At 40.1% G+C, this 15,615-nt stretch overlaps 1 protein-coding gene across 5 annotated transcripts in view; it reads right to left on the bottom strand.

The window, feature by feature from the left end:
* Positions 1 to 14,885, bottom strand: part of gramd4a (GRAM domain containing 4a) — a 160,051-nt gene extending 145,166 nt beyond the window's left edge. The window contains exon 1 of one of the 5 annotated variants that reach the window (XM_073066359.1): positions 14,657 to 14,885. Coding sequence is in view for 2 of the 5 variants with exons in the window: in XM_073066357.1 (XP_072922458.1) it covers positions 14,657 to 14,691 (35 nt within the window). In the remaining 3 variants the exon portion in view is untranslated. Of the gene's footprint in view, positions 1 to 14,308; positions 14,385 to 14,656 lie in introns of those variants that run through there. The other 4 variants (XM_073066357.1, XM_073066358.1, XM_073066361.1 and 1 more) reach the window with 4 other exon arrangements.
* Between the last annotated feature and the right edge of the window lie 730 nt (positions 14,886 to 15,615).

Genomic DNA, 15,615 nt, shown 5'->3' with positions numbered 1-15,615 from the left:
TAGCACAAAACATGAATATGTAACTAGACTCATTACTTCTACCACACTCCGACCCACATGACAAATTACTGTAGCTCATAATAAACGCAAAGCACCAAATACAATACAGATAGACAGAAAATAGATACATGGCTCTTACATCACCAATAGGTAAAAAAAAATTTAAAAATATATTTCTATTTTATTTTAGGGATTTAAAAAAATCAATCACAAAAATCAACAGAATTGCTTTTTGAATATTGCTGAAATTTTCTATCTTTTACATTGTAGAACTGGCTGAACAACAGACTTTTTAAATCACAATGTGAAAGATGCATTCTCAGCTACTTTGCACACAGGGCATGTCCAACCTCCTTTACCCCACTTCCATTATGTTGAAGGATTTCAAAGTGTCAGCCTTTGACACCACCGTTACAAGTTGGCACATTGCTAATTGGTTTAAATTTTACTACAGTGAAATATATACTGGAAGAGCACAGCAGATTAAAATAGAATTTAATAAAGTGAAATATTTACTCAAGAGGAAATTAGTTTAAAGATAACAGCATGGAACAGGCCCTTCTGACCCACTGAGCCACACCACCAGCAGCTCACCTATTCAACCCTAACATAATCACAGGAAAATTCAAAATGACTACTTAACCTACCAACTGACAAGTGTTTGAAATGTGGGAGGAAACCGGAGGACCCAGAGGAAACCCACGTGCTCACGGGGAGGACAAACAAGCAGACAGCACTGGAAAAGAACCAGTGCACCAGGCATGTAAAATTAGACTTCACAGGGTAATGTAGGTTACCCACTGATTGTAGCTCAACACACCACTAAAAATCTAATTACCGCTCACTTAACAAATCATTATGTATTCCATATTTTGCTTCAGAGGAGTTTGTGTAAACAGTTTAAGTTATCATTAGCCTGCTGCTAACTTAACTGGAAAGGCTGCAAGAGTTGATAAATCCTGACAGGAAGCTCTAGATTTCTGCATTTATCAGCGTCTATTTATCTCCATTGTTCCCCTTGCTGCAAGATTCAAGTTTTTACTCCTGTTCCTCCCATTTCAATGTTAGATCCAAATGTTTTAAAATTACAAGAAGTAACAAAATGTTGAACATGGAGGAAATGTGCAATATTTGATCAATTCAGTTTCAGCTATATACATTGTTAATGGGACTTCGCTGTTCAGATGTATGAGTAAAATGGTTTTAATTATTAATTAAGGAAATAATTTCAATGTTTATCAAGTTCAATGTTCAAGGTTGGCTATACAAAAATATAGTTGCACAACACGAGGGGTTGTGCGTGTCGTGCAAAATTTGATTACAGATCTGCCATCAGTATTGAATCAGGTGTTTAACACATTTATATGACATTACTTTATATCTACAGAGATTTTCTTGAATTATATGACATTATATCTACAGAGATTTACAGGTTTAAGGTGCTGGGGAGTAGGTACAGAGAAGATGTCAGGCTTAAGATGTCAGGCTGCCGGCAACAGTGGTGGAGGCGGATACGATAGGATATTTTAAGAGGCTTTTAGATAGGTACATGGAGCGTAGTAAAATAGAGGGCTATAGGCAAGCCTAGTAATTTCTAAGGTAGGGACGCATTCAGCACAACTTTGTGGGCCGAAGGGCCTGTATTGTGCTGTAGGTTTTCTATGTTTCACTATCTACACATTTAACTATACTAAAAATAATCAAGTACAATATTAAAAATGCAATGTTCCACAAAATTGTCAAAAGAGACACCAAAATTATGTAAATCATCCTTCCTAAGGAAAACAATGATATTTAAACAAATTAATATAGTGACAGCATTACGTTGCTGGCATTCAGGGCAGTAATGAAGGTCCTCCATCTCTAGTGGTGTTCAAGGCTTCCTTTAGCGTGTGAGTCACTTCCTCTCAGCTTTCACTGTCAGTCATGCAAGTCCCGGGTGGAGTCTCAAGAATACCATCACACTCAGATGTAGGATTCTTCATTTCTGTTTCTGTAACAATTTTGTTTCATCAGTCAGGGTCGTTAGCCTTGAGCTGAACCCCTGAATCTGGAGTACCAGTGGACCACTCTTAGTCTGGCCTCTTACCCTTGATCTGTTTGGCATGGGTGACCCTACCAAGAGCCAAAGAACAAAGCCCTGACTTCAGCCAGCATAGCTCTCTGGATCATTGAAGTACAAAGCCTCCAAATCACAACAAGGTTGTAATCCTCTTGGAGGAGTGTTATGGTTTAGTGCTGAATAAATCATGTTCTTGAAGTGAACTAATTGTCTTAATACTAACCCAGTATTTTCCATTGTTCTTAAGGTATGTGGCCTTCAAGCAAAAAGCTTTAATTTTATTAAAATCTCCAATTGGCTGAAGTTGGTTTTCAAATGTTGAATCAAAGCAATTCATGTGCTACTGAAGTATTAATAAAACAGGACAGCAACTACAGTACATATCCCTGACCTAAACAGAATGCACGTGATACGAAAAGAAATACAGGAGTTGAGTTTAACAATTCACAGATCTCGCCAGCTCACTGTCACTCAAATCATGCAACACACAGAGTAGGCTGCAAAACAACAGGACTAGAGTGAAGACAAGGAATACTTCTTAAATATTCTTTCAAGTCGAAGAAGCCAAGGTCAAGCTATTACCTACAATGCTGTTAAACCTTTGAAAGTGCTTTGGAATCCCTGGGAATTAAAAATTAATGTCCTTCAAACACTGCACGTAATCAACAATAGCAAAGAAAAACACACAATAACATTACGCAGGAAGGCATATTCCTTGAACACTTTCCATTGGTTACAAAATGCTAATAGGGGTGGAGGGAAGCAAAGTGGGAGTAAGAGGAAAATCTTTTAACTGATATGAAGTTTACAAAGGGATCATCACTATGATCACTTACTGGGGTGTGTTCACTTCCTGACTGTTGTAAAAGGCAAAGAGCAGCAGAGCAGTTTAAGTGCATTGGTGAAATTCAACAGCCAGCGCGCAGAGCACAGGGAAAAGTCATGTGATGATACCTTCAGAATTATGTCCAACTCGATTTGGTAACATTAATTAGTAATGTTTTACAATTGCCTTGCAATTAAATAAACTCAGACTGGGCCAAAGTTGAGCGGATAACTAAACCATCACATTGAAAACAGTTGTGCAATCACAGTACAAACTTGTATACAATTTCTAATTTACACTGAATGTAGTGACTCTTTTCAAAAGCATTTTACAGTTAGTTATGAGATCTTCAGAAAAAAACCACAAATCAGAAACAGGACTATATTTTAATGTTTTGGCACAATGTGAACCAAAAGGATGGGGCAGGCCGGGAAATGATGCACATCTGCTGCTGGCTTTTCAACTATATACTGCGTCAAAACATTTCTGGGTTTCCTGACTCATTAAGCAGTATGCTGGCAGATCCATTATTAATTTTTGGTTTAATTATTTTAAATAGTCTTTTCAAATATAACAGTTGATGAAACCTGGAACTGGGTTGAACAACAAATGAAGTATATCAAATGTAATACAAAGAGAGGAGAAAAAGGGCTGGATTCAGTGACCTTCCAGCTGCTGTCAATCTGACCACTGCAAAGATCAGCACAGGCAGCTGTTACCTGATGCAGTGACATTCAATGCATATGACAAGCTTGTGCAGATTGGTTGCTGGGCACAAGCAGAGATATGCAATGGCGCACAAGGCTCATTTGAAATTTTTAGAGTTTGGAGTTTGAACTCTAACCTATGTGTCACCCACTGGATCACTGAAGGCCTTACTCAAATGCAGTCAGCTCTTACTTCACAAAGCCCCGACCTTAACCAGTTTGTGCTGGGGATTTAAAGCATCCCTCTTCATACAAGCCTTTCTTTATCTCACCATGGTTACTTCTTACACTCCCACAACCCCTTTCATTCCTTGATGTTCTCAGCCTCCTTTCCCAATTTTCTCCCTCAATCCTCAGCATCCCTACATTTCCCCAAAATGCCATCCGCTCCTCAATTCAATTTCTTCAATGGTGATTGGAGATTAGAGGAGGGGTCTATTCTATTGCATTTACATATTTGTCCTCCTGAACAGTAAAATAACAAAGTCTGCCCTTCAGCAGGCCAAGCCACACTTTGCTGCATTCCTCTACAGCATTATTCAACACAAATTAACTAAAGCTCTTAGATAAATTTTCTGTTTGAACTTCAATGAACATATGTATAGCTCTATCAAAGATACACACTATGATTAATTAGCCCAATCCTGGGTTTCTACATTGGTAAAGAATTCACAAGCTGGCAACATTCTGAAGGACCATGAATAAACAAAAAATACTCAGCAAACTAAAAATCAACCTCCAAGAAGACCATAATGTTGTCGTAGGGTTTGGAGGCTTGCATGCCTCAATGACCGGAGTCAGAGCCTTGTGCTTTGGCTCTTGATAGGGTCACCCATGCCAAACAGGATAAAAGGTAGAAGCCAAACTAAGAGAGGTTCACCAATCCTCAAGATTTCAGGCTTCAGCTCACGGCTAACAACACCAACTGGTCAAAATAAAATGCTACGGAAACAGCAATGAAGAATCCTTCTATAAAGAGAGAGATGGAGGGCATTCATTTCTGCCCTAAATGCCAGAGGCATAATGGGTAGTAAGTAAGTAAGACTAAAAATCAAGTCCAGTGCGGTTAGGAAACTGGCAGACGGAAGTCAAACAAATAGCTCTAATTAGATTTGGCTAAAAGGTTGTTCATTACACTATAAAATTATGAAATTTCAGATTCAAAAGTGCTCAAATACTTTTAAGAATTAGAAAACCATTCTAATTATTATTAAAATTTGAGACAGTATGATAGCATAGAGGTTAGCACACTTCAAGTAACCCAGTTTCAATTCCCAATGCTGCCTGTAAGGAGTTTGTACGTTCTCCCATTGACCGTGTGGGTTTCTTCCAGGTGCTCCAATTTCCTCCCACAGTCCAAAAACGTACCATTTGGTCATTGTAAATTATCCCATGATTAGGCCAGGGTTAAAACCGGAATTGCAGGACAGCACAGCTCGAATGGCCAGAAGGGCCTACTCCGCATTGTCTCTCAGTAAAATAAAATAAAAAATCATCAGGTTCATTATGTGCCATGTCACATGATGTAGGCAATAATGGTCACGACCATGATCATTCTTGGCAATTTTTTCTACGGAAGTGATTTGCCTTCTTTTGGGCAGTGTCCTTAGAAGATGGGTGACCCCAGCCATTATCAATATTCTCCAGAAATTGTCTGTCTGGTGTCAGTGGTCGCATAACCAGGACATGTGATTATGTACCAGCTGCTCATATGATCATCCACCACCAGCTCCATGGCTTCACAGGAACCTGTTTGGGGGGCTAAGCTGGTGCTACACCTTGCCCAAGGGTGACCTGCAGGCCAGGGGAGGAAAGCAGCGCCTTACATCTCCTTTGGTAGAGAAGTATCTCCACTCCATCAACCAATATCAAGTTATTTCCAACAAACTAAAATTAGAGAGTGCTATGATTAACAGCCTATGGCAGGGCAATTAAATTTTAAACTACTTATGGTGAATATATAAACCACAGTAATGTTGTTGGTGGTATAAACTATGTTTTAGAAAACCACACACTTTGGCAGTTAGCACTTTTACCAAAGTATCAAGCTCAGACAGATTTCGGGTTCTTTGTTTGCAAACAGGAACTACATAGAAATTAATTATTGATTTTTTGGTGGTTTAATAACTGTTTTAAAACACACACACACACGCACTCAGGACAAATTAAATACACTGTTCATTTAAAGATTGAGGAAAGAGAAAGCTGTAAATATTCTTTGGTGAAAAAGAGTTGAAATGATTAGAAAGAAAAGAGGAACGTTTAACTGATGGCTGGAATTTATTAATGTAGCAGGCTCTGAAATGAAATGATCTATAGTTCAATTACAGGCTCTTTAAAGTACAAAACTCAAGAGATATTTATGCTGACACTTCCACCTTGATACGTTGTTCTATAATGGCACAATTTTTTCAGAAATTTGGGAGCACCACTATTCAAGGCCAGGATAGAGGCAAATGGGTAATTTTTCATGTCAGTCTTGCCTGGATATCGTGCTGTTGTGGGAGGAATTGATTTGAGTCTTTTATTGCTGTAAAATTCATTCATTGCTTTAAGTCAGGGGTTCTCAACCTTTTTTTTATGCCACGGACCCCTAACATTAACAGAGGGGTCTATGGACCGCAGGTCGGGAACCCTGCTTCAAATTCTGCCACATCACATCACTTTTAACTTGACTGATGGTAGGTGTCACTGGATTTTCGACAAGAAGGGGGAAATCAATGGCAGATAAATTGTGTTCTTTCACTACTACAATATAGCAAAGTATGCTTGCTAGAAGACCTTGATTTAGTGAAACCTTGATATTCAGTTTTTGCATCAAATAAGATCAAGTTTGCTTTAAATAAGACTTCACTGAAAATCTGATCCATAATTGGCCATATCTCAGATTACAAATCAAATGCATTCTGGCAGAGAATAGTGGTACGTAGTCCAATATTCACCCTTAAAAGTACACTTCACAGCATGCCAGTTTGTAGTGGAGTGAAAAAAATACTTGCACAGTGTTGAAGGATAATTTAAGCGTTGCAAGAGCATTAAAATGCTCAAAAGTTCAAAGTAAATTTATTATCAGAGTACATATATGTCATCATATCAAACCCAGAGATTCACTTTCTTGCAGACATACTTTATATATTCATAATAGAATATAACCATAACAGAATCAATAAAAGACTGCACCAACTTGGGCATTTAACCAGTGTGCAAAAGTCAACAGACTGTGCAAATACAAAAAGAAAGAAATAACAATCAATCAATAAATAAATAAGCAAGCAAGCAATAAATGTCAAGAACATGAGATGAAAAGTCCCTGAAAGTGAGCCCACTTCAGCAGGAACAGTTCAGTGATGGGGTGAGTAAAGTTACATAGAAACATAGAAATTTACAGCACATTACAAGCCCTTCAGCCCAAATGTCATGCTGACCATGTCACCTACTCTAGAAACTGCTTAGAATTTCCGTACCACATAGCCTTCTTTTTTCTAAGCTCCACATACCTATCTAAGAGTCTCTTAGAAAACCTATTGTATTTGCCTCTATCATCTTCGCTGGCAGTGCATTCCATGCACCCATCACGCTCTGTGTGAAAAACTTACCTCTGACATCCCCTTGCACCTACTTCCAAGTACCTTAAAACTATGTGCACTCTTGTTAGCCATTTTAGTTGAGTGAAGTTACCCCCTCTGGTTCAAGAGCCTGATGTTTGAGGGGTTCCTGAACCTGCTCCTGTACCTTCTTCCTGATGGCAGCAGTGAAAAGAGAACAAGACTTGGGTGGTGGAGGTCCCTAATGATGGGTACTGCTTTCCTAGAAGAGCACTCTTTGTAGGTGTGCTCAGTGGTGGGGAGGGCTTTACTTGTGATGGACTGGGCCATATCCACTACTTTTTGTAGGATCTTCCATTCAAGGACTTTGGTGTTTTCATAGCAGGCTGTGATACAGCCAGTCAATATACCCTCCACTACACTTCTATAGAAGTCTGTCACAGTTTTAGATGTCATGCCGAATCGTCACACACTCTTAAGACAGTAGTGTTTTCTCTGTAATGGCACTTACATGCTGGGCCCAGGGCAGGTCCTCCAAACTAATAACACCAAGGAATTTAAAGTTGCTGATCCTCTGCATCTCTGATGAGGACTGACTCGTGGACCTCTGGTTTCCTTCTCCTGAAGTCAGTAATCAGCTCCTTGGTCTTGCTGACATTGAGTAGCCCCACTCATCCAGATTTTCAATCTTCCTCCAATACGTTAATTTAACACTATTTTTGATTCAGCCTACAACAGTGATGTCATCAGCAAACGTGAATATGGCATTGGAGCTGTGCTTAGCCACACAGTCATAAGTGTAAAGCAAGTAGAGCTGGGGGCTAAGCACAGTCTTGTGGAGTACCTGTGTTGATGGAGATCATGGAGGAAATGTTGCCATCTGAAATGACTAGGTTCTACAAGTGAGGAAATCGATGGTTCAATTGTACAAGGAGTAATACTTGCTCACTGATCAAGATTATAGCAAATCATAGGGATTCAGTACTTATGTTCAATACCTATATGCAAATTAACAGCAAAGCCAAGAAAGGTTATCTAAAACAATTTTGAATGGACAAGGCTAACTAAGATTGAGATATAGACCTGAAGAAATAGATATATTTTTTAAAATGTATATACCCTTCAACTTATCTATCTGATATATATGGTACTACGTTACAAACCAAAGTCTTCTTTTATATGGATAGATAAAATGTTAGGATGACACCATCGTAATGCACACAAAGAAAAGCTCAAATTTGTTACAGGACTTTGTGACCTCCAGATGATCCCAATTTCACATTGTTGATAAACATGACAACCAATATGAACACGGAAAAGATATCTTAAATAGCTGTATAGATCAGCAAAATTAGGTCAGAAAATAGATTAAATTGAAAATTGCTGCTGGTCCCAAAAGAGACATTTTTAGCCCAATTCATCATGACATTTAGATTCAAAAAAATCTCCTGCAATGCTATTTGAGCAATGCACTAAAAGATGACATAGAAAACTTTGTTTTCCAGTACATCACATATAACTACCTTTGCGATTTGCAATATGCAAAAAGAACAATATTCAGTTATAACATGTTTTATAGCAAATACAATAATCTGAAGTTGACTTTTGTTTAAACTAACTAGTATTTCTGTGAAAACCAAGTGAACAAAGGATAAGAAATAGATCTAGCCATATTTTAAAGCTAACCAAGGATGTCTGGAAATTTCTTTACGTATTGTTGCCCAAAGCCAAATAATTTCAAGAAGAATCATCAGCAAAGCCCAATGTGACACATCAACGTCAAAAGAAACGGCAAAGAAAGGTCACTGACGTAAACCAAAAGTAAATTTTCAAATGTGATATGAAAAATGCACATGTTCAAATACAGCAGAAAAGCTGATCAAAGCAGCTGACATGAAAGGACAATGAAAAAGCTGCATTTTTCCAATTTTATGATTAAATGAAAACCAAAACTCAAACCAACATTGAGTAATATAATAAGATACTCCATTCAGTGAACTTAGTATTTACTCAAAGTCATGGCTACTGAGCAGCTCACAAACTGACCCATCTTACCTTCTTACCAATAGTGCCTTCCAGCACAAATGCTGTATGCTAATTTGGCCAATCTCCTTCCAGAATCGATGCCTCAAAAAGGCAGCATCCATCATTAAAGACCCCAATCACCCTGGTCATTCTTTATTCTCATTGCTACCATTATGTATTGCATTGTACTGCTGCCAAAAAGTCAACAAATTTCACGCCATATGCAGGTGATATTGAAACTGATTCTGATCACAATAGCTGGATGTAGATGCCAGACAGAGTCAGCTTTCTTTGACACAAAGCCCTCGATGTCAATGAGTTTCAGGGGATGCTCACTTTGATATTACACCCTTGGAAAAAAATCTGGCATTACATTCCACCTTCTGCCCTCTAGACCAACATGATGATGTGGCTCATCATTAAAATCATGTTTTAGTTTGCCACAATCTCCTGACATTTTTTTCTCTAGTTCTGCAACATATTTCTTCCATCTAGTTACACATTTAAAATTCCTGATGTCTATCACCCACCCAAGCATCATAACTATTTCTTCAGTTATCTTCATGTTCTTTCCTCATAATTCTCTTTTAAAAAATTGCGTTCCATCTTAGTTCATCCTACTGACTCTGTCCTCCAAACCTCCCTTGGCCTCTTCTTACATCTAGACTGTCTAGCCTATATTCACAGTAATCCACCTCTGCAGGCCACGCTAACAAGATATCACACAAAGTTACAAAGTCACAGCCCACTGCAGAGCAAACCATTGGCCACAGTTGCCCAATAATGCTGACTGCACTTCACAAAGTAATTAAATTAGTCAATGGTACAAGGATGATTGAAAAAAAACGAAGTGTTATGTAGGAGGGAATGGTTAGGTTGAACTTGGAGTAAATTAAAAGGTCAGAACCACATCATGGGTCGAAGGACCTGTGACATGCTGTAAACTTCTCTGTTCTACATAAATGACTTTGAAGCATCTCTAGATGTTCTAAGGACACAAAAGCTACTACATAATGCAAGTCCTTGAAAAGAAGTAGTACTGCCAAACTATGTAAATTACATGCATCATACTCCTACACCAACCCAATAAAATCTAACTATGCAAACATATAGCAAATGAACAAAATAAGAAAACAGATCTAGTGCACCTTTATCCTTTTTAAATATACAGTATGCAACCAAAATTACACTTCAAATTATTTTTAATTATCTCTGTTTCACAATGATCAAGAATTTAATCTTCTCTACATGATGAACAAGTCTGAAGTGCCATAGCAGATGGTAGTGGCAGACAACTGAGAGAGAAATAACAAGAGCACAGAGTGTGAACATACGTAAAACATCCATGATTGAACGGGGGCGACTGGCCTTTTTCTGCACTGTAGCTGAATAATCATCTGAACAGACTCATTCATTAAAGATGAAGGAAATGGAAACCAGGCACAGGAATCCATTGATGCAAGTGGGGGTAAAAGGAAAAACACCAATTAAGAAAGGCATGTTTCCATTCATTTGCAAGTGATTTTCACTTTAACAATGAACACTTTGTTGAAGAGCTTACTCTGTAACTGGACTACAAGAAAGAAGTACCCCACTTTTTTCTCTTTCTCCTCAAAGAGAAAGTACCATTGAGATCACACTACAGACAGATGTAATGGTAAAAAAGGTTTGAATCTTTTTTAATGTCTGCAAATCGCTTTTATATTTTCTAACTTTCCTTGAAAAGAGAGCTTATAAAGTACAATTAGTTCAGGGAAGAAGTTTTACCGAACAACCTTTTTATTTAGCTATACAGCGAGGAGTAGGCTCCTCTGACCCTTTGAGCCATGCCACCCCAGCAAGCTCACAAACCTGATTAACCCAAACCTAATCACAGGACAATTTACAATGACCAATTACCCTACCCGCTATGTCTTTGGACTGTAGAAGGAAACCAGAGCACTTCAGGAAAACCCAACATTCAAGGGGAAGACGTACAGTGACTCCTTACAGAATGGCACCAGAATTTAACTCTGAACTCCGACACCCAGAGCTGTAATAGCATCGTGCTAACCGCCATTCTACCATGGCACCAAATCATATCTTTGTGTGCTTGTCTCCCTTACTTCACATACAGAAACATCCCCCCCTTCTACGTGTCATTCACTAAACAAGGAGAAGCCAAACATGCCATCTTTCTGTGAGATTCCATGCTATTTCAACTCAAAGTTATTGAGTAACAGGGATACATTTTCATTGAAAATTGTTGTCTTTCTGGGGGATTAATTTCAATGGTAGAGGAAATGAGTTATACAATACCAGTTTCTAATTATCAAGTTCAAGTTGGTGTTGAAAACAGTCAACAAACTTTGGTGCTAAAAATACTTTGTTGCTAATTTCAAGAACTAACAAACTACTGATGTGAAGCCATGTTAGGAAACAACGTACAGTGGATTCTGGTTAATGGGGACACTTCAGGACATTTTGGCCCAATTAATCGACAGCCCCAATTAGCCGAAGTATCATAGAAATAGCCAAAAAGGTATTAAAAAGGACAAACAACTGTTTAACTAAGTAACAATTTCACTTAAGTGAAATCAGAACAAATTAGAATACTACAGTACTATAAAGCTGTGTATTAGCTTCTAATATTTATGAGCCTACACACCAGTGTTCTTTGGTTGGCTGTAAATTAACAAAACCACTGCAGACAAAATAAAAGGTTTTACCATTACAAGGAACTGATTCTCGGGTTAATTAGATAATACCACTATTAATGTACCAAAATAAAATTACCTTGCCGCATTTCATTAACAACTTATAAAATCCCTAATGACAGTGTAGGAGTGATGGTACAACACATTGTTACTGCCATTACTATTACTGCTTTGCTTGAGTTTGCAAAACAGATACAGAAAGCTGGCTACACTTCCAATTATATGTTTCTGCAGCCCACCTAATGTATAAAGATGAGCAAGGCTGGCACAGATCTATGAAGACGGTATACAATCTATACACAGGCATTGTGCAGTGCTGAGAGGGTGCTGTACTCTTAAAGTTGCCTTCCTGCAACAAATAACAAACTGCTAAAGCTAGGGTTCCCACCTGGGGTCCATGGACCCCTCGGTTAATGGAGGGGGTCCATGGCATAAAAAAAAGGTTGGGAACCCTTGGGCTAAAAGAATTCAGAAGGTCAAGCAACATCTGTGGAGGGAAATGGGATGATCAATGTTTCTGGTCAGGATGCAGGGTCCAAGATAAGGCCATATCAGTCCTAATGCAGGCCGTTAACCAAAATTTCAATCGTCCCTTCCCCTCCACAGATGCTGCTCAACCCACCAATTCCTCCAACAGTCTGTTTTTGCTCCAGATTCCAGCATCTGCAATCTCACTGTCTCCAAGCTGAAGTTCAACTTGATTGTCATTCAACCATACACGTGCATACCATCAAAACAAAACGCCATTCCTCCACAACACACTACATATAACTCACACACAACGCGCGAGTAATATTACCAATGAACTGTACAACTGCATCTTTGTGCCTTCTCTCAGGTCTCCACAATACTACTTAATGGCTTGCAAAGGAAATCTTGACAACAACCACCCCTCCACAACCCCAAGATGATCAAAACTCTGCTATTTATGTTCAAGCTCACACAAAGTCCTGCTCTTGAGCTTGTGAAGCCCACCTAATGTTTAGAGGTTGGCAAGACTGACATCTAATTGCTGACTTATACTGTTTTCTTCAAAAGTAATTTCTGAATAGAACACTGTAGAAGTATATGAAGGAGGTATAAATCCCTCCACAGTGTAATCCTGTCCTCATTCCGTAATTGTCTCCAACCCAGAACCTTCAATGTGACAATCACTGTATTCAACTGCAGTCTTTCAACCTCTGATAGTTCCTCCCTAAACTCCTTGTGTCCTCCATTCAGGCAGCAGAGAAAAACTATCTTGGTCATCCAACCTTGTCTCCATTTATGAATTAATGCTAGTTCCATTTTGCATCTTACTGTGAAGCTTCTTGAGATATCTTGCATTAAAAATACTACAAGAACGTAAGTTAATGAGTGATGCTCGCTGATCACAAGATCAGATCATTTCTCTTCCCTTGCTTCTGATAAGTGCTTATTTCTTAGCACACACACAAAATGCTAGAGGAACTCAACAGGTAATGCAGCATCTATGAAAATGAATAAACAGTCACCGTTTCAGGCTGAGGCCTTTCTTCAGGATGCTGCCTGACCTGCTGAGTTCCTTCAACATTTTGTGTGTGTTGCTTTGGATTTCCAGCAACTGCACATTTCCTGGAGTTAGTGTTTACTTATCTGACAACCTTCATAATACCAGATTTATATCAGTTTCATTCCTGAAATTGCAAAAGGCTATTTACTCAATTCTACATGTACAAGGCCAAAAGTAGGATCTGACCCTTGACTCCAATATCTCGCTCATTCCCCAGTTCCTTTTCGTCTCCCATTCAACTTCCCCAATTTGTTGTTTTTTTTTCCCCTCTGACTTCTGCCTCAACTGCAATATTCCAACAGCCCTCTTTCCCTGTTCTCTTACTGCCCATCAGTTGGTCCTGCTTTCATTGTAATGGAGCACCTAGCTTTCAGCAACTGCTCACACTTTCACTCATCTCAATCCTTGAACACTGTTTAACTCCTTGCTCAGAACCACGTGAGAATGCTCAAATACTTCAAGGCTATTTCCTTTCTTAATACCGTTCGGATTGATCTTCACTTTATCCTTTCCCACACTTAGTGTCTAAGTCCACCTATACCATATTCCAAGTATGCTCTCAACTCCAGCACAATTTCAAACCCATAATTCTGGATTATTGGAGTACCTTTCAGATTTAACTGTACACATTCGGATTCTGAATGGAAAAAGGCCAAATTTAACTTAAATATTTAAAGTGCACTTGCCATCATTAAAAACAGCTTAGCATCTCATCCTTCGTCACATTAAAGATTGGCCAACAAAACCTTGGGCCCACTGACATTATCACTTCTCGATCAAATCACAAGGTGGGAAGGGGGTAAGAGAGACAGCCGTAATGCTGAAAATTAAACGATGGGATCGCGAACAAAGTCAGGCACATGTGGAGCCGGAAGGGCTGGGGAGGGAGGACCAATGAAGGTTTCGGGTCACTGACCTTTCCCCAGAGCTGCAGATGGGCCCACGGCACGAACCACCGGCACCACCGACAGCTGCCCCGCCGTTGTCAAGGGACAAACTGGGCCTCGTACACAAGAAAGTGAGCAACAGCAGCGCCCAGTGACACAAGGCTCTCCGCTCACAAGCCGGGCTCGGCATCAACGATCCGGAGACAAAGGCTGCCTCCATGTGGCCCCGGCGGGATGAGCAGAGGGCCGAGCCCGGGGAGTGACGGCCGGCGAGCCCCCACCCCTCGCTGTCAGAAAGGCCCAAGTCGGGCAGGGCGATAAAATCAACAACGCCGCCAACCAAATAAAATAAATAAGAGGACAGGGCTGTCACTCACCCGGTTCCGACACGCAAATCGCAGCGAACTTTCATTAACGCGCAGCGCCACTGCCCGTCAGCAACGCCGGCAGAGCCCGAAGCCGGTGCCCGCTGCCGCTCCAGCCCCGAAGCAGAAACACAGCTCAGCTCAGCTCGGCTCGGCTCCGCTCCGCGCTCCAGGTAAACAGCGGCACCGCCGGCCGAGCTGAAAGCCCGGAGTGCGGAACTCCGAGCCGGGAGCGAGTCTCCTGCCTCCCTCCCTCCTTCCTCGGTTCACGCCCTCCCCTCCGCTCCCCCAATCAGGTTTTCCCACTCGCTCGCAGTCGTCTGGTTACATCTTTTCACGTTCCCGGAAGCCCAGGAGAAGACCATCATCTCTGGCTTCAAATTCCAACATTTGCACTCTCCATCTTCCCTGGGTGTTGTTTTTTTTCGGTTAAGCATCGGTTGGATCACACAAATGAGAGGTGGATGCCCCGCGTCGGGTGCTCGATTCTTACGTAAGGGAGGAAGTTGTGGGCAGACGATGCGCAGGTAGCAAGGTAGTTTGAAAGCACACGAATCCGGGAGCGTTGGAATATATACGAGATGGTGAATGACATTCAGTATACGGTAGAAACACAGACAAAAATAACAGTCCAGGAGTTCTTTCTTAGAAGAGAGGCAAACGATGTGCCCTGGTAAATGTTACCTCGGCACGAACTAAACAGTGAAATCGCAATACCCGAGTGACAGGGAACAACGAGAATACTGAGATATAAATGAAGTTCATTGCTAAAGAAAACAAGTTATATTCTACTCATTAAGGTGATCTTTCTTAGGCACCAATTAAAGTGATAATACACCAGATGGAAGGTTTTTATTTAGTTTTTGAGGGGATGTATTCAGCAGCAAACAAAATTTCCAGCATCTACAGGTTTCAGAATCAGGTTTATTATCACCGGCATGTGCCGTGAAATCTGTTAACTTATTTATTTT

This window comes from Hemitrygon akajei, chromosome 14, assembly GCF_048418815.1.
Source record: "Hemitrygon akajei chromosome 14, sHemAka1.3, whole genome shotgun sequence".
Classification (NCBI taxonomy): domain Eukaryota; kingdom Metazoa; phylum Chordata; class Chondrichthyes; order Myliobatiformes; family Dasyatidae; genus Hemitrygon; species Hemitrygon akajei.
This window is presented reverse-complemented; position numbering and strand designations above follow the sequence as displayed.